Source organism: Balaenoptera musculus, chromosome 7 (assembly GCF_009873245.2).
Source record: "Balaenoptera musculus isolate JJ_BM4_2016_0621 chromosome 7, mBalMus1.pri.v3, whole genome shotgun sequence".
NCBI classification, from domain to species: Eukaryota; Metazoa; Chordata; class Mammalia; order Artiodactyla; family Balaenopteridae; genus Balaenoptera; species Balaenoptera musculus.
The window spans coordinates 11,994,593-12,014,936 of record NC_045791.1 but is presented as its reverse complement, the minus strand read 5'-3'; the positions used below and the strand labels follow the sequence as shown (position 1 = coordinate 12,014,936).

Genomic DNA, 20,344 nt, shown 5'->3' with positions numbered 1-20,344 from the left:
TGGCTGGTCTTTGGGGCCTCCTGCCATCTGTCACCATGGGATTCTGGATGGCAAAGGGAAGAGGATATATGAGCAGAAGCGGGTCTTCATACTCTCCCAGGGCATGTCTTGTTTGCCCAGCACAGCCCATCACTCTCCAGATTAGGGCAGGGGACAGTGGTGAACACGGGCCAAACACTGGAGCCCCAGGGCACGTCACTGAGGGAGGTGCTGAGGCCTTTCTGGGGCCACCAGTACTCAGTCCCCAGGCCTGGGTGGCTTCTCGCTGCTGCAGCATCTGGGAGAGCTTCACGATGCAGTGTGTGAGCCCATTCAGGCCCTTGATGGGTCTTTGCCTAAGGAACAGAAAGGACCGGGTCCACCCCAATCAAATAGCCTGGGCAGAGGGACCTTGAAGACTTCTGAACCTGAAGTTAGAAGGGCTCAGATGATCAGTCTCCTAAGTTAGTGGTTCTTAGTCCTGTCTGCATGTCAGCATAATCTCTGAGCTTATAAAAGCTACCATGCCTGAGCTCCACCCCTATCCAATTTAATCCGATTTTCTGGGACTGGCGCTTGGGCATTAAGATTTTCCCCATTGACCGTGTAGCCAGATTTGAAAACCACGCCTCAGGCCACTAAAGTCTCAGGGGTAAAAAGGCACGTCCCAGCCGTCTCAGCATAGCCCAGTAAATTCGCCTGAGTAAGGGGAGCAACAGCTTGCAACTTGGACGCTGGTTGGGGAATAACAAGGTGGTTGTCAGGCTAGTTCAGGATTTATTCCTGATGGTCAGTGCTGGGGCCTTTCCTCCCCCCAATTTTTTTTTACTGTGGTAAAGTAACATAACAAAAGTTATCACCTCAACCGTTTTGAAGTGTGCAGTTCAGTAATATTAAGTATATTCACATCGTTGTGCAATCATCACCACCATCTATCTCCAGAGCTCTTTTCATCTTGTAGAACTGAAACTCTGTCCCCGTTAAAACGCTAACTCCCCATTCCTCTCTTCTCCCAGCCTCTGGCAATTACCATTCTACATTCTGGCCCAGTGATTTTTACTACCTCATACAGGCACCTTATATAAGTGGAATTATCCAGTACTTGTCTTTTTGTGACTGGCTTATTTCACTTAGCATGATGTCCTCAAGGTTCATCCATATTGTAGCATGTGACAGAATTTTATTCTTATTTAAGGCTGAATAGTATTCCATTGTACAGAGATACTACATTTTGCTTATCTGTCTGTCAGTGGACACTGGGGTTGCTTCTACATTTGAGCTATTGTGAATAATGCTGCTGTGAACATGGGTGTATAAATAACTCTTCAAGACCATACTTTCAGTTATTTTGGGTATATACCAGAAGTGGAATTGCTGGAGCACATGGTGATTGTATTTTTAATTCACTGAGGATCCTCCATACCATTTTCCACAGTAGCTGCACCCTTTTACCTTCCCACTAGCAGTGCATAAGGGTTTTAATTTCTCCACCTCCGCGCCAACACTTGTTTTCTTGTTTTCTTTTTTTCTTAATAGTAGCCATCCTAATGGGTGTGAAGTGATTTTGATTTGCATTTCCCTGATGATGAGCGATGTTGAGCATCTCTTCATGTGTTTATTGGCCATTCATGTATCTTCTTTGGAGAAATTTCTATTCAAGTCCTTTGCCTATTTTTTAATTGGGTTATTTGTTTTTGTTGTTGTTGAGTTTAAGAGTTCTCTATATAGTCTGGATATTAATCCCAAATATTTTCTCAATGCTGGGGACTTTTTTAACCCCCGTCTTCGTTATCAATAGATCAGAACTTGGAAAAAGTTGGTGTGGTTCAGAAGTTGCTACGAGATTTGGAATCTTGATAGACACGTCTGGAGGTGACAAGGATTTGGTTACACGTGACTCATAGTCAAAGAGGCTTCCATTTGGGGGCTGACCGTTTGCACATGACACGTGAAGTAGCTGTGGGTAGTAGCATAGAGCCAACCATGGCCTTTCCCTACAGGCTGTGCTGAGCCAGGAAGTTGTTAAGGATGTAATAAAAAGATCCTTGAAGTGGTCACAAAGCCAAAGAGAACCAGAGATGGCTAGGAAGGATAGAGACTGGGGATCTTCTGGCAGCTAGTATTTTGTTTAGGGTCAAAAATGTTATACTTGTGAACCTGTCTATGAACTTGTATGTATAGCCATTAGAAAATATTTATTATTACTATTAGTTTTACTATTTACTATTAGTTTACTATTATTTATTATTACTACTATTATTATTACTATTATTTACTATTACTATTATTACTATTTACTATTATTAATAGTACTATTTATTATTATTATTACTATTATTTATTATTACTGTTATTTACTATTGCTATTATTACTATTTACTATTAGTATTACTATTTACTATTAGTTTATTAGTTTTACTATTAGTAAAAGCGTTACAAACAATTCTTCTGAACCATGTTCTTCCACTTATTGAGGTTCACCATCCTGGTGTTTATACTGGAGAAGGTATAAGCAAAGCGCCCCCCCATGCTAGAGAGGAGCGAGAATGAGGCACGGTAGCAGAATCAGGCCCACTTAGCGCCGTGTCTGGGGGGAGTGCAAACAAGACAGCGTCCCTCAGCCAAGCCCCTGGATTGATGCTGACAGGCTGGGCTGGAAGGAAATCCAGGAGGCCTGATTACACTTTCTCTGTGGAAAGCTCAAAACCAACCTGTAAAGAGTACCCTGAGGTATCGTCATGCTGCCACATTTCAATTAAACCCTTGCAGTGTCTCGTTGGAGAAAATGCAAATGTGTTCACTGCTCGATGGGTCACTGCTGTCTTCATTCCTTGTGTAATTAACACGGGTCTCTCCCGCCGGGAACCTCTTGGTGGCCTGTGCCCTGTGCCCCTCCTCCCGAACCTCCACGAAGTCCTAACCCCGGATGCTCTCTGCTCTGCATCACTGCCTGCGAGGCCTGGGGGCTGGAGAATGCTGCAGCTATACAGCACTTTCCCTACAGTTCTGACTTCACTTCTGTAATCACCTCCTTCTCACTGAGGCTAATTAAGCAACTTGCCGAGGGTCACAGTGTCAGTTGAGGCTAGCACCAACAGTAGAATCCGGAAGGCATCATTTGTAGTTTGCAAGAAACCCTACATGCAAAAGATTCCCAGAGGCTAGAGGTACAGATCGTCACTTCCTGGCTATTTTCACATCACACTTCCCATAGAAAGTCATGATTGTATAGCACTTGGGGTGACGAGGAACTGCTCGTGGCTGGAAGTGACCCACGAAAGCCCACACCTGGCTCAAGGGGCAAGATGCTCTGCTGTACGACGGCTCGGACCATTTCCATTTGCATCTGTGATGGTCTTGATCTCCCCAGCATCAGTAATCTCCTTGCAGGCAGGAGAGTAATCCTGGCGGGGTTTGCACCTGGCGTGTTCATAGCTCAGAGCATGGGCAGGAGGTGAGGGACCAGCACCCACAGAAAGCATCCGTGTGATGTTGTGGGCTCTCTATACAGTGTCAGGACAGCTAGCCTGCAAGCCCCTGTGAGTCCCCTTCACTGTTGGTGCCAAATCCAGGTGCCAAGTAAATTTTTCCTTTGTGTGTATCTTTTCTTTTTTTTTAATATTCTTTTAATTTTAATTTTTATTTATTTATGGCTGTGTTGGGTCTTCATTTCTGTGCGAGGGCTTTCTCCAGTTGTGGCAAGTGGGGGCCACTCTTCATCGCGGTGCGCGGGCCTCTCACCGCCGCGGCCTCTCCCGTTGCGGAGCACAGGCTCCAGACGCGCAGGCTCAGTAGTTGTGGCTCACGGGCCTAGTTGCTCCCCGGCACGTGGGATCTTCCCAGACCAGGGCTCGAACCCGTGTCCCCTGCATTGGCAGGCAGATTCTCAACCACTGCGCCACCAGGGAAGCCCCCTGTGTTTATCTTTAAATCAACTTGAAATCCACTCACTTTTTACCTGGCCGTATCTTATGCCAAATATTATCTGTGAAATTATGATTTTGATATGCTAGCAGACACATTACTCTGTACACATGAAAAGATACGCAAAACTAGTAACATGTTTTTAAACTTCTTTAAATTTAATTCCATCTTAAGTCCTCTGGCAGCCACCAGAGGTAAGAATAATACAGTTTGGGGAAAAGCATTGGGTTTCTTTGTTTTTGTTTTTTAATAAATTTATTTATTTATTTATTTATTTGGCTGCGTTGGGTCTTCGTTGCTGCACGCAGGCTTTCTCTAGTTGCGGCAAGCGGGGGCTACTCTTCGTTGCGGTGTGTGGGCTTCTCGTTGCGGTGGCTTCTCTTGTTGCGGAGCACGGGCTCTAGACACGCGGGCTTCAGTAGTTGTGGCTCGCGGGCTCAGTAGTTGTGGCACACAGGCTCAGTTGCTCCGTGGCATGTGGGATCCTCCCGGACCAGGGCGCGAACCCGTGTTCCCTGCATTCGCAGGCGGATTCTGCACCACCAGGGAAGTCCCCAAGCATTGTTATTTTATAGAATCCTTATGAATCAACGAATCCTTATATAGTTTGACGTACGAGCATTGTTCTCTTGGGGAAACTGAGGCTCAGAAGAGTTTAGATAGTAATAAGATCGCACAGAGAGTGAGTGACGGGGCTGGGATTTGAACCCAGAGCCCTGCTAAAGCTGCCCTCCTTCCTTCCCCTCTGCCAAGTAAGCAGACAAGCCATTGGTAGGACCGCTGTGTCCATCCTCACCCTGACCCTCATTCTAGCCTTCTTCTCTCCGGCAGTCCACTCTGGGCTTTGTGGGCCTGGTGCTGAGCACCGTGCATACCCTCACCTACGGCTGGACCCGCGCCTTCGAGGAGAGTCGCTACAAGTTCTACCTGCCCCCCACCTTCACACTCACCCTGCTGGTGCCCTGTGTGGTCATCCTGGCCAAAGGCCTCTTTCTCCTGCCCTGCTTCAGCCGCAGACTCTCCAAGATCCGGAGGGGCTGGGAGAAGGATGGCGCCGTCAAGTTCACGCTGCCAGTGGACCGCGCCCTGGCCCAGAAGACAAGCCACGTGTGAGGTGCCTGCACCCAGCTCCGGAAGCCAGACACAGGCAGGACAGTGCCCAGAGTCTCTCAGGACTTCTCGCCTTGATCATGCAGGACAACAGAATTACACACAGATTGGTGGGTTGAGGTCTGAATTCCTGGGACGTGTGTGGTAATATTCAGAATGACACACCTGTGTGTGATATGTATGTCCATATGTATTTCATATATATAACAGGATTTGCAATTATACTTACTTAGCTAAAAAGTTGAGTCCCTGAGATTTCAACCTGTAGATTTAAAAGCAAGTGTCAGATGTTAGGAGAACAGCAGCTCACACTATTGTGACATTTCCAGAGAGATGCACAGACTTTTTGCACAGAAAAGGCAGTGAGAGGCTTGCACTTTGGTGGATTCCATCCATTTGTGCACCTCCCCGCCCGCCCCTTTTTGCTACTTCCCCAAGGCTTTTGCAGAACTGGGGCTCCAAGGTGGCAGGACAGACAAGAGCTCTGCCTGGAGCCCAGTTTGGGTGCACAGGGCTGACGAGTCTCCAGTGAGCAGGGCGTGCAGCTCCATCTTTGGCTGCAGCAGGAGGCCAGGCGGGATTGAGGGCACTGGGGGTGAGCTTGTGTCTGTCCTGGGTGCCACCTGAAGGTCCATCCTTTGCCAGGTTGGGGGGTGGGAAGGGGGAGGGACTGGAGCTAAGCCTGCTCCCCCTAATTCTCCCTGAGCTGGGAGATCTTTTCCTGAAAGTCAGAAGTCACCACGGCAGCTGCAAATTGATCCTCCTCTGGGAGTGTGAAGTCATCTCCTTGCCAGAACCACTAATGAACCCTGTCTTGAGAACAAGTGTAATTTCTTCCCTTCCTTTAAGTTGGTGATGACCGTTCTTTAAACCGCTGTGCCTTCTCACCTTGTAAATCATTAGTTTGAATGTCTCCCAGGAAGGCCTAGAGCAGACCCTTTAAAAGTTGGTTCAGGGGGAAGGGAACACAAGACCCAGAGCGCTCAGCGTGACAGCCCCGCCTTTCTTGGGACCCCATCCAGCGGGCTGAAGGATGGATTGTCCTCACTGAGCTGGTTCTGTGGAAGGACACCGGGGACCTCTTCAAATATCTTCTGCTGCTACCGGGCAGAGAACCTGCCTTCCAAGCACCCCGAAAACCACACTGGCTCCAGGTTCCTCCTAATGCAGGGTTATGTTTCGAAATAGCTGCAAGGGTCTTTTCCTCCAAAGCCACAAATTTGAAACACTGCTGCTCCAAAGCACAAGAGGCTGCAGGGCGTGTATCCTTGAATCACACGCCATCCCTCACTGATTCCTACTGAAACTGTTTTCATTTCCCCCGTAGAGAGAATCAGCTGTTCTCGGCTGAGCCCCCAACCCAGGGCAGAATCAGGATGATTGATGTGTCATCTTTGAACACAGAGGGGTGTGGTCCTGATGGAGGACATCAGTGAGGCGTACCCAGGATGGGGGTGTTGGTCACGCTCATATTCTTAGGTCTCCTGGGCCGGAGGGCATCTTAGGATGGAACAGAGTCAGCTGGCAAAAGCTGACCCAAGAGCGCCACAGGAGCGGGTGGTCCCGCCTCCCCACAGAGACTGCGCTGGCTCATGGCTGTGAAGCACATTAGGGTCCTTTAGCGAAAAGGGACAAAAGAGCCAAGTGCAAGCATATCTCATTGGGCCAGTGACCGATGGAGGGAAGGCAGTGCAGGCAAAGCTGCCTGCTTCCTGCAGATGTTTTCCATCTGCAGCTCAAAGGCTGAGCAGCACAAGCTTGCCTCCCAGATGGGCCCTGACGGAGTGGCAGCCTTGGCCTCAGAGAGGCTTGCTGGAAAGGAGGCAGGCAAAGCAGACATGTCGGCGTTTGCTTGACAAAATGAGGGCCCATCAGTTTCCTGCTGACAGGAAGCAGGGAGAATATGGGCAGCTGGGACCCACCAAGGATTATCAACCCCGGTCAGTATTGGCTGCCCTTTTTCTCTGGCCCTCCCCAGGCCCAGGATGTTTCCTTCTACCAAAGATGCTGACCCAGAGCCAAGTTTAATGCGCTCCCTCCCCTTCCCCGCCCAGGAGGGGACAGGTGCAGCAGAGGAGCTGGCCACCCCCAAACTGGACAATCAGCTCATGAGAGGCAGGGTGGGCTGTGTGCTTGGCCTTGACCTGGTGTCTGCTGCTGCCCTTCCCTACCTCATCAGGCAGCTGGCAACAGCACCCCCGTGAGAGCAAGTCTCTCCCTTACAGCCTGGGAAATTCTATGTGCCTCTGGGTACAAAAGTGCCTGAACCAAAGTGCTCTGGAAACCCTAAATGCCATGGTCTGAGGTTGAATGTTTAAAATCTATGCTATTGGAACTGTGTGTGTATTTTGTTTTTACCTTGTAGAGCTTGCCTGAGAAGCAGCAAAAATAAACACCTAACTTCCCGTGAATTTCAGGCTTTTATTTCTGTTGCACTGATCACCTGCCCATTCATTCGTTCACTGGCCTGGTGAGCCTTCCGATTGGAGTTTGCTCTGAGTCAGGCAGCGTGCAAAGTGAGCACAGAATGATCTGGGCTAGAGCTCACCTCTGAGGAAGGGACCTGTAGACCTGCAGTGACAAGGCCAGTAAGGATATGGACGAGATCCAGGTGACAAAGTGCCAGGGTATGTGAAAGGAGTACCAGGAAGGCTTCCTGGAGGGAGCAGCATCTGTGCTGTGGTCTGAAGGCTGTGGCTTTAATGTAGGTTAGAGCAGCAGTGCCTCTCAAACTATCACACGCACAGGAGTTGCATAAGGGTCTTGTTCAAACACAGGTTTGGATTCATGGGTCAGGGGTGAGGCCCGAGACTGTGCATCTCTAATAAAGTTCCCAGGTTACACACATGGTATTGATCCTCAGACAGAGTAACAAGGGCTTAGACAGCTTCCTTTGTCTCTGCTGTGCTATAGTCTATGGCCCACAGACCAGTGCATCTCTGCCGCATTAAGCTTCCTCTGGACTCTGGTGCCCTGGCTGCCCTGGTGAGATATGCCTCTGTATACTGCTGGTGCCGCTGCAAGCGCCTTGTTCTCTTAAAGGCAGAGGGAGAAGACACTCCACCAGGGCCACAGCCTTGCACTCTGCGTGCTCCGTGCAGGACGCCTCCAGGTAGTCCCACACATCAGCCCTGGGTCCATCAGGAAAACAGGAACTCTTCACAGAACACCCCCCTGTCATGCAGTCAAGCTTTTCTACTGAAGCAACCAGAAATGTCTTACTGTACTGGGAAATGAAAAGGAAACCTCCATGCAGAAAGCAGTCTAGTGACTAAAAACCATTTCTTGGGAACAACTTTGCCATTTTGAGCCCATGAAAAGAGTTTTCCAAAATAAGAAACATGGCCAGAAAAAAAACTTCACAACAAATAGTTTTCAAAAAGAAAAAAAAAAATCTTGTGCTTGAAGGTTTGTTTTTCTACTCTGCATCCTCCCACGCATAATGCTGGGAGAGTTAAGTTTAAAAAGAAGTGCTAAAATCAATGACAAAGTATCCATTATTTTGGTAGTTCACATAAGAACTAAGAGCAACCAAAATAACTCATATTAGTTAAAGAGAAGAATGATCATTCAGCTACTTGAAAAGCTGCATCTGTTTCAAAAGCGATGAAGGGGGACCCTTGGAAGTACAGAAGCCCACTTGCCCTGGATCTCTTTAGAAAGAAGAAGTTGGCATCACTAGAGCAGAAACTCTCAATCCCACCAGACTAGCACCAACTTTTTCTAACAAATATGTTGAAAATTCCTTTCTACTAACCTAAGATGAAATTCAGAAATAATATAACCTACTTATGTGTGTAGTTCTTTTAATCAATATAAGGTCTTGATTCAAATATAAAGCATAAATAAATCCAAAGTCTAATTTACACTAACATGCATATAATACTAATAATGAGTAGTAATTATTATAAGTAATAATCTTACAGTAAATAAGTTGGTATTGAGAGAAATACAACGATATTCAACTAAACACTGTTGACCCTCTTTATAATTGACATTTTAAAATAAAGGCTAAAGAAGTGTAAGAGATTGTGTGTGTGCTCACGTGAGTGTGTGAAACAGTGTTGGATCCTATGGAGAAGTCAAGTAGGGTGAAGACCGGTAAAAGTCCACAGAATTTGGAAATACGGAAACTTTAGGGTAAGAATTTCAGTGGAATGTTGGGCATAAAATCAAGATTGGGAATGAGTGAGAAGTAAGGAAATGGAGGCTAGTTCTAGATACTCTTTTGAGATTTGGCTGTGAAGTGGGGGAAGAGAGGATTGTAGATATAGGGGGTTAGAAGGAGAGCTGGTTATTTTTTTCCCATGGTTCTGACCTGAACCTGTTTTAAATGTTTCTGGAAAAGAACAAGATGAACTGGAGTGGTTGAAGATGAGAGAGAGAGAGAAAGATCAAAGTCCTAGAAGGTATGGGAAGAGATGAGGTCCAGAGAACAGGTGGCTTTAGCGAGGAGGAGTGCCAACTTGTCTTTTAAAATTAGGAGAAAAGAATAGGGGCCAATGAGGGGAGGATTTACTCCTGGTGATGTAAGGTGTGGAAGTTCTCTTCTGATGATGTCTATACCCTTCGTAGAAAAGTAGTCAATGCCATCTGTTGAGAGTGACAGGGAAGGAAGTTGTTTTGGCCCTGAGGGTTGAAGAGGGAGGAGAAGTTTAAAAGTAGTTGTTGGAAAAAGTGAAAGAGGACCTGACCAGAGAAACATGGTAGGATTAACCTAAAACAAAACACCTTGTTTAGGACAGTTTTTGTCTAAGATGAAACATACTAATTGTGTTTCCTGGAGAGTGTGCAAAGTAGAATTTTTGTTCAGTTAAATTCTATTTTCCCCCACCAATTTCTGTAATAGTTCCAGACAGTTTATCTTAGTTCACTTTGATCTCCAATAGTTACTCAAAATGCTTTGGCTTCATTTTTGTTTTCTCTGTTCAGAAATGAACAGTCATAAATGGAACCTTTGATGCGCCTGGCAACCAAAAGCTTCCACTGCCAATCCTCCCATAAAGTGAATAATCAACCCCTTGTTTATTGAGTGTTGATTTTATTTATTGGATCAGAAACCTAGCTTATTTCTATAATATCCATCATATGCAGAGCCTACTCTTGAAAATCTAATTTTACCCAACAGTTGAAACTTTTCCCCAACTAAAGAATTTATTAGGGCTTAACTTCCTGAAGAGTCTATCTGTTATAAAGCAACTAGTTCCTGGACAAAAAAAAAAAAAAACATACTTTTTAATACACTGCTGAACTCTCAGGAGGTAAGGGAAATCACCAGGCAGAAAATAAATGGGAATACACATGCACATGCAAATAAATGAACAAAACAATGCTCTCCATGGCTACTGCCAGAAGCAAACTTAAGTCCTGGAGAAAAGCAAACTCAATTCAGATTAACCAAATAGGAACTCAATATCTAAGATCAACAAACCACAGGGGAGAATCAGCAGAAACACAACTCCAAGGAATAGAATTATCAAAATAGAAAAATGATATACTAAATATCTAAGGAATTAAAAAGTAGAGTCATGAAAATAAGTAAGCAATGAGACACTATGAAAGGACCAGGCATGATGAAAAATAGAACCTTCAGAAATGAAAAACTGTTGGAAACAAACCTAATTTGAGAGATTTAACAACAGACTAAAGAAAACTAATGAATTCTAAAACGGAGCTGAAGAAGTTACCCAGATTGCAAAAGAAGAGACAAATGGATTAAAAAATATAACAGGTTAAAAGACAGAGGTTAAAATAAAAAAGACTAACATGAAAATAACTGGAGCTCCAGAAAGAAAGAATGGAGGAGAGGCAAATTTTAAAAAATAAAGGCTAAGGATTTTCCAAAAGTAATAAAGACTGAAATCCAAAAAACCAGGAAAAACAATGCATACCACCAAGCAGGAAAGCAAACTTTAAAAATAAAACCACACTTAGACACACTAAGAAGCCCTTAAAAGCAGCCAGAGAAGAATGACAGATCATTTAAAATTGTGAAATTGTAACAGACTTCTTAACAAATTAATGGAAATCAGAAAATAGCAATCTAATATCTTGGAAGTCCAGAGAAGAAATAATTGTCAAAATTGTAAATCTAGAAAAACTGATTTTCAAGAAAGAAGGAAAAATACAAAAATTTAGAGAGTTTACCAATAGTTCTTATCTAAAGAACTTCTAAAAAGTACACTTCATGTAGAAGGAAAATGATCCCAAAGGGGGAATCTGAAAAGCAAGATGGTATGATGAGTAAAGACATGGTGACTGTGAAGGTAAATATAAATAAGCTTTATCTATTTAAATTATATAATGTTTATTTATGTAGGTTTTTTTTAAGGGCACACTAAAAGACAGATAAAAATGACATGTAAGTTGATTGAGTAAAGGATTGAGTTAAAATGTTCTGAGACCCTTGTATTTGGGAGCAGGGGCAAATTATGGACTAATTTAGATTTTGTTCAATAAGCCTGGAAAAATGTCAGGGGAAATCACTAAAAAGCTAAAAATATAACATCCAAAACCTTAAGAGGGGAAAAATGAAATAAGAAAGCAAACAATCAATTCTTGAAAATCAAGAAAAGAGAAAAATAGCATAGAAAAGGCAGGACATGTTGAAATCAAAAAGTAGATGTTAGAAACAAATCCACATATATATCAATAATCACAATAAATATAAATGAATTAAACCCTTGAATTAAAAGATAGAGATGACTAGATTGGATTTTCAATATAGTTATATGCTATTTATTTTTATCTTTAGGTAAAGATAAAGGTATAATAAAAGAGATGTTAGGCAAAAGCAAACTAAATGAAAGTTGAGGTAGCTAGGTTATTATCACATAAAGTATACTTTATGACAAAGGACATTATTAGGGATAGAAAGAGTCACTATGGAATGATAAAAGGAAGAATTAAATATTTTATAATTGTATGCATTTAATAATATAGCTTCAAAATCATAAAGAAGAAAAACACTGTGGACAAATCCATCATCATACAAAAAATTATGTGTGTATGTGTGTGTACAACACAACAAGCTTCATATAAAAAATAGGGAACTTATATTCCCCTCAAGAAAACAAATTAAAAACATATTAGACCTGAGCAAATCTCAATAAATTTCAAAGAATAAATATCATATAGACTACATTCTCTAAACATTGTGCAAAAAAGTTAGAAATCAAGAATAAAGGCTATATTTTAAATACCCACACATTTTGAAATTACATTTCTAAATAAATCATTAATCAAAGAGGAGATTATAATGGAAATTTTTCAAAAATTTAAAACTAAACGGTAATTAAATATCTCCATACCAAAAATTTGAGGATGCAGCAAAAAATATTACTTAGAAGGAAATCAATAATCTCAGTAGGAAATAATGCCCTAAGAATCCAACCCAGAAAAAGTAAAAAGAAAAATATACTACATATAAGAGCTGAAACTGGTGAAATAGAAAAAAAAGATCATTAAAGAGGACTGACAAAGCCAAACGTTGATTTTTTGATAAAACTAATCAAACAGATAAATCTTTGATAAGGCTGGTCATGGAAAAAAAGAAACCAGAAAAGCCTCAAAGGAATAATTTTAGGTATAAAAAGACAAAACTATAAATGAAACAGAAATTTAAGAGATGATAAGAGAATACTACAGAGTTTATGTGATTAAATTGGACAACTTAGAATGGACAAAATATAACTTACCAAAAGAAGAAAGTCTGAATATTCCTAAAGTCATTAAAGAATTCATATCAGTAGTTTAAAATTTTCCCACCAAAAGACCCCCTCAAAAAACCCAAGGCCCAGATGATCTATCAGCAAAATTCTACTAAACTTTCAAGGAACAAATAATTCCATCGTATATAAACCCTCCCAAATATTATAAATAGATAAACTACTCCCCAACTTATTCTAAGAGGGAATGAGTAATAATAAAAATAGACAAGAATTATATAAGAAAGAAAAATTATAGGTCAGTCTCACTCCTAAACATAAATGCAAAACTCCTAAATGAAAATATTAGCAAACTTAACCTTGTGATATATAAAAAGGTCATACATCATGACTAAGTTTGACTTTTTCCAGGAATACAAGTATAGTTTAATATAAATTCTATAAATATCATTCACTGCATTAAAATTTTTATCATCTCAATAGATACAGAAAAAGATAAAATTCAATACCTATTCATGATTTAATTAAAAAAAAAAAACTTCTTAGCAAAATAGGAATAGAAGGGAACTTCCTTAACCTGATAAATGTAATCTGTTTAAAACTTATAGCAAATATCATTCTTAATGGTGAAATGTTAGCAGCAGTTCACTTAAAATCAGAAGTAAGGATGTCCGCTATCACCACTCCTATTTAAGATTGTACCAGAGGTACTAGCCAGTGCAAAAGAAGAAAATAATAAAAGAAATAAATGGCATATAGAACAGGAAAGGAAGACACAAAACTGTCATTATTTACAGATAATATAATTGCATATACTGGAAACCCAAAAGAATCTACAAATTATAATAAGAGAATTTAGCTATTTTTAAATAGCTAACTCTCTTTTAATGGGAAACTATGTCTAAATAACTAAAAGAAAGCATGAGAATTGTATCTCACCAAATAGTATCAACAAAGAGATAGAAAATGACCATACTGGACTTCGATCTTGGACTTTCCAGCCTCCAGAACTATGAGAAAATTAGTTTCTGTTGTTTATGCTACCCAGTCTATGGTATTTGTTATGGAAGCCTGACCTTACTGAGATAACCACGGAGGCAAGAAGGCAGAAAGATGATATATTTAAATTGCTAGAAGATAAAGACAGTCAACCAAGAATCCTAAATCCAATAAAACTACCCTTGAAAAATGAAGGAGATCAACTTCCAGCATCAGTGTGAGGAGCTCCCACTCCCCAGTGAAACTGTGAAAATTATTTAAACAAGCATGTAAAGCCTCTGGAAATGGTCCTAAAGGCAAATAGCAAATGGAGAAGCATATGTTTAAGAAAACCTTCCCCCCAAAGTTGGTAAGAAAGGCAAGAATGTGCAGTCCTTGAACAAAGACCACTCCCTCCCTCCCTCTCCCAGCTCAGTGAGGTAAGGACTCCAGACTCCTGCAGCCAAGGACACAGGGCTCCCTCTCCTCAAGCTCAGTTGAAGGAACTTCAGTGTTTCTCCGCCTATCCCCAGCTGCCTATTGCTGAGGCTAATTCCAAGCAAGTGTCGTTGAGAGGTGGGAGCTCCCTTCTTCTGTTCAGCCCCCACTTATAGAATAGAGGTTGTACCTTGGATGTGGCATGCTGAGAACACTGGGGCCCAATTGCTCTTGCCCCAACTGATGAGGTGGGTGGCTTCATGCCAGGAGAGACAAGACAAAGGGACTTCAGGTTGCCATCATCACATTCCAGTGATCGCTCAGCTCCTAGAGAAGGGGTATGATCAAAGAGAAGCTTGTCATCACCCCCACCTGCAGCTCTAGAGCCCTGGCTCAGAGATTTTGCCTGGGTGGAGAAGCAGGCTGTAAAATAGGTAGCTCTGAATCTCTTCCCAAAGGAACTGATTTTATTTTCAACAGAGCATGGAAAACTTCAAACCTAAGAGCACTGTCAAGAACAGTGAAGGTTTAGGTGAAATGCAATGAGGGAGAGATTCATGGATTTTTAAGAAAACACAACCTAGGGACCTCGTTGGTGGTCCAGTGGCTAAGACTCTGTGCTCCCAATGCAGGGGGCCTGGGTTCGATCCCTGGTCAGGGAACTAGATCCACAACTAAAAAGATCCCACGTGCCACAACTAAAGAGCTCGCATTCCACAACTAAAAAAAAAAAAGATCCCGCATGCCACAACTAAGAGTCAGTACAGCCAAATAAATAAATAAATATTTTTTAAAAATTAAAAGAAAACACAACCTAGACTGTAGGGTGGCTAGTTTATGAGGGAACTATGGAATAAGACTGCTGGGAGGAACCCTCCTGGAGTCAGAACAAATATCAAACACAGACCTCAGGAACTATTTTTTCAAAGGAGCCACACTTTGATTGGATTCGTTTGTAGAACATTTATGCCCTGGGGCATTATTGGAAACAATAGATCAATAAGCTAGCAATTAGTGGGGTTTAACAACTGGGTGTGGTCAGGGAAAGAGAGAAGGAGAACCCTACCAATACCACTATCATCCCAAGGTGACTGTGGGAATATCCAAATTGGGCCTCCTGATGCCGAAAACTCAGCCTCTGTGCACCAGTGCCTAACTGAATCTTGGAGACAGAGTTCTGGGTGAAGTAGAAAAGAATAGCTTTATTGCTTTGCCAGGCAAAGGGGGACGCAGGGGGCTCCTGCCCTCGAAAACTCTGTGTCCCGACCTGGGAGGATTTGGTGAGGAGTGTTATAGAACTAGTTCAAGGGTGGGGTTCCTGACAAGATGAGGGTGTCTGCAGGGCCTGCCCTCCTTTAATCTGGTCTCAGGTGGTCTCTTGATGAGCTTCTCTGGTTCCTTTAATCTGGCCTCAGGTGGTCTTCTCTGGAATGAAGAATGCTGACATCTTCCATTTGTTGGGGGTTTCAGTTCTATAAAGATATTGCTATGTGTATCTCTTGAGGACCCTGCCCCAAGGCTGCACTATTGTTTCTTGTCTGTTCCTCCCTTGTTTCTGCATCCCCTCCCTTCCCTGATTAGCAACTGTTTGAACCTGCCCTTTGGGACTCAGGGAAGGTCATGGAGGCTGGAGGCTGTTCCCTACAAACAAGGAATGGGGGACACAGAAAGGCTTCTGCGCCCAGGAGCCCTGCAGGGTCCTGTTCGGTTTCACTGCCTGAGGAGCAACGTCAGAGGCTTCACACTTTATGGGAGGGAGAAAATAAACGTCACTAAAATAATCCAGTCACTAAAAAACAAACAAAAATAACAAATCTTTGTGGAGGAAAGGGGGAGACCAGAACCCAGAGTTTCTACAATATATTATCTAAAATGTCCAGTTTCCAACAAAAAGTGATGAGGCATGCAAGAAACAGGAAAATGTAACCCATCCACCATGGGAAAAAAGCAACAAAAACTGCCTCTGGAAACAACTGGATATCAGATTTTACAGAAAAGACCTCAAAATACCTATTATAAATATGTTCAAATATGAAGGAAAAAAGAAGACATTCACAGGTAATAAAAACTGAGATAATTCATCACTAGCTGACCAGCCCTACAAGATATAGTAAAGTTTTTCAGGCTGAACTGAAAGGACACTAGACAGTAACTCAAACCCAGATGAAAAATAAAGAACACCAATAAAGGTAACTACAGAGGTAAATATATAAATGTATTTTTTATTTGTAATTTTCTCCCATCTGATTTAAAAGACAATGTGTAAAGCAATAATTATCATCTGAGTTGATGGGCACACAGTGTATAATGATGTAATTTATACAACAATAACAGCACAAAGGAGGGGGGATGGAAAGGAGCATATAGGGACAAAGTTTTGTATAATACTGAAATTAAGTTGGTATTAACCCAAACTAAATTGTTATAAGTTAATATGTTTATCACAATTCTAAAAACAACCAGTAAGAAAATAATATATAGTAAAAGAAATGACAAGGGAATTAAAATGGTACACTAGAAAAGGTCTATTTAACACAAAACAAAGAAATAATGCCGAAATTGAGGCACAAAAAAAAAGATATATAGAAAACAAACGGCCAGATGGAGACATAAATCCTACCTTATCAATAATTACATTATATGTAAAAAGACTGAACACTCCAATTAAAAGGCAGAATGGATTTTCTTTACATGACCCAACTATCTGTTGTCTGCAAGAGAAATACTTTAGATTCAAAACCACAAATAGGTTGAAAGTAAAAGGATAGAAAAAGATATTCTATGCAAACAGTAACCAAAAGTGAACTAGCATGACTCTCTGAAAAAAGACAAATAGATTTAAGACAAAATTAGTTAATGGAGACAACATTTTAAAACAATAAAAGAGTCAATATATCGAAAATATATAACAGTTATAAACATATATGCACCTAACAACCCCTCAAATACATGAAGTAAAAACTGTCAGAATTGAAGAGAAAAATAGACAATTCAAAAATAATAGTTGGAGACTTCAATAGCCCATAGAAAACTTGACAAAAGAGCAATAAGAAAATCCAAGATTTGAACACTATAAACCAACTAGACTTAACACGTAGCTATAGAACACTCCAACAACAGCAGTGTACACCTTCTTCTCAAGTACACAGGGAATATTCTCCAGGACAGACTATACATTAGACTATAAAACCAGTTCCAGTAGATTTTAAAAGACTAGAATTATACAAAGTATGTTCTCCAACCACAATGGAAAGAAATTAGAAATCAATAACAAAAATATATTTTGGGAATTCACAATTATCTGGAAATTAAACAACATATCAATGAGTCAAAGAAAATAACACAGGAAATTACAAAATATTTTGAGATGAATGAAAATAGAAACATAACATACCAAAGCTTATAGGATATAGCTAAAGCAGTGCTTAGAGGAAAATTATAGCTGTAAATACTTATATTTAAAAAGAAGATCTCAAATCAATAATCTGAATAAACTAGAAAAGCAAGAGCAAACAAAACTCCAAAAAAGCAGAAGGAAGGAAAAATAAAGACTAGAGTGGAAATAAATGAAATAGAGAATAGAAAAACAATAGAATCCACAAAACCAAAAAATTGGCTCTTTGAAAAGATCAACAAAATTGATAAACATAGACTGATCCAAAAAAACCACAGAAGCCTTAAATTATTAAAATCACAAATGAAAGCAGGGACATTACTACTGATCTTACAGAAATAAAACAAATTATAAGGGAATACTATGAGCAACTGTATGCCAACAAATTAGATAGCCTTCTAGGACAAATTCCTAGAAAGTCACTAACTACTGACACCGAGTCAAGAAGAAACAAAATCTGAACAGACCTGTAACAAGTAAAAAGATTGAATTAGTAATCAAAACAACTTCCTACAAAAAAAAAAATAAAAGCCCCTGGAACTTCCCTGGTGTTCCAGTGGTTCAGAATCCGCCTTCCAATGCAAGGGACATGGATTCGATCCCTGGTCGGGGAACTAAGATCCCACATGCCGCGGGGCAACTAAGCCCATGTGCTCTACAGCCTGCGCCGCAACTAGAGAGCCCACGCACTGAAACTACTGAGCCCACGCACTCTGGAGCCTGCACGCGACAACTGGAGAGAAGCCCGCGCACCACAATGAAGGGCCCGCACGCCGCAACAAAAGATCCTGCACGCCGCAACTAAGACCTGATGCAGCCAAATAAATAAATAAATAATTTTTTTTAAAAAAAAGCCCCTGACAAGGAGGCTTCATTACTGGATTCTACCTAATGTTTAAAGAAAATTAACAATAATCCTTCACAAACTCTTCCCAGATATAAAAAATATGTGAACGCTTCCTATTATGGGTTGAACTGTGTCCCCCCAAAATTCACATGTTGAATTTCTAAGCCCCTAGGACCTCAGAATATGACCTTATTAGGATATAGTGTCTTTACAGAGGTAATAAGTTAAAGTGAGGTCATTAGGGTGGGCCCTAATCCAATATGTGTGGATTACATATTATAGTTGTATGTAACATATCATTGTGTCCTTATAAAAAGGGGAAATTCGGACACAGTTATACACACAGGAGCAAGATAATATGAAGAGGCATAGGGAGAAGATGGTCATCTACAAGCCAAAGAATAGGCCTAGTATAGACCCATCCCTCAGAGCCCTCAGAAGGAACCAACACTGCTGCCACCTTGATTTTGGACTTCTACCTCCAGAATTATAAGACAATAAATTTCTATTGTTTAAGCCACCCAGTTGGTAGTACTTCGTTACAGCAGCTCTAGCAAACTTAGATATTTCCCAACACATTCTGTGAAGCCAGTATGACCATGATACCAAAACCATATAAAGATATCACAAGAAAACTACAGACCAGTATCCTTTCTATGAATATAGACACAAAAAATCCTCAGTAAAATACTAGAAAATTGAATCTAGTAACATATAAAAAAGAGTTATAGATCATGACCAAGTGGAAAAGCAGTGTAATACACCATATTAATAAAGGACAAAGATCACATAATTATCTCACTAGATTTAAAAAAAAGAAAAAGCATATGACAAAACCCAACATCCTTTCATGATAAAAATACACAACTGATTAGGAATAGAAGGGAACTTCCTCAACCTGATAGAGGGAATCTATGAAAAACCCATAGCTAACACAGTGATGAAAGACTACTTGATTTTCTTCTAAGATCAGGAAGAAAACAAGGATGTTGGGCTTCCTGGTGGCGCAGTGGTTGAGAATCTGCCTGCCAATGCAGGGGACTCGGGTTCGAGCCCTGGTCTGGGAGGATCCCACATGCCGCAGAGCAACTAGTCCTGTGAGCCACAACTACTGAGCCTGTGCGTCTGGAGCTTGTGCTCTGCAACAAGAGAGGCCGCGATAGTGAGAGGCCCACGCACCACGATGAAGAGTGGCCCCCGCTTGCCGCAACTAGAGAAAGCCCTTGCACAGAAATGAAGACCCAACACAGCCAAAAATTAAAAATAAATAAATAAATAATAAAGGAATTCCTTTGGGAAAAAAAAAATCCTTTATAAAAAAAAAAAGAAAAGAAAACAAGGATGTTCACTCTTACCAACATTGTATTGGAGTTCTCTCCAGGGCAATTAGGCAAGAAGAGAAATAGAAGGCATCCAGATTAGAAAGGAAGAAGTAAAACTACCTCTGTTTACAGATGACATGATCTTGTATACAGGAAATCCTAAGGAATCCACTAAAAAATTACAGCTAATAAATGAATTCAGCAAAGTTACAGGATATAAGATCAATATGTGAAAATCAGTTGTACTTCTATGTCCTAGCAATGAACAATACAAAAATTAAACAATTCCATTAATAATACCACCAAAAAGACTAAAATACTTAAGAATAAATTTAGCGAAAAGGTGTGAGTACACTTAAGTACACTGAAAACTATAAAACATTATTGAAAGAAATTAAAGAAGACCTAAATAAGCAGAAAGACGCCCCATCTTCATGGATTAGAAGACTTTAACGTTTTTAAGATGACAGTATTCCCCAAATTGATCTATAGATTCAATGCAATCCCTATCAAAATTCCATCCAGCTTTTTTTTTTGCAGAAATTGACAAGCAGATCCTAAAATTCATATGCAAATGCAAAGAGCACAGAATAGCCAAAACAATTTTGAAAAGAACAAAGTCGGAGGACTTTCAAAAACTTACTACAAAGCTACAGTAAACAAGACTGGCATAAAGATAGACATA

At 41.1% G+C, this 20,344-nt stretch overlaps 1 protein-coding gene across 5 annotated transcripts in view; it reads left to right on the top strand.

Annotated features, from left to right (window-relative positions):
* The window catches only part of STEAP3 (STEAP3 metalloreductase), a 102,105-nt gene that overhangs the window by 38,932 nt on the left and 42,829 nt on the right, over positions 1 to 20,344 (top strand). For 3 of the 5 annotated variants that reach the window (XM_036858417.1, XM_036858418.1, XM_036858419.1), the window contains exon 5: positions 4,735 to 7,424. The exons of the other annotated variants lie outside the window; for them this stretch is intronic. In XM_036858417.1, coding sequence (XP_036714312.1) covers positions 4,735 to 5,016 — 282 coding nt within the window. In that variant the 3' untranslated portion in view covers positions 5,017 to 7,424. Of the gene's footprint in view, positions 1 to 4,734; positions 7,425 to 20,344 lie in introns of those variants that run through there. 5 annotated transcript variants of the gene reach the window in all.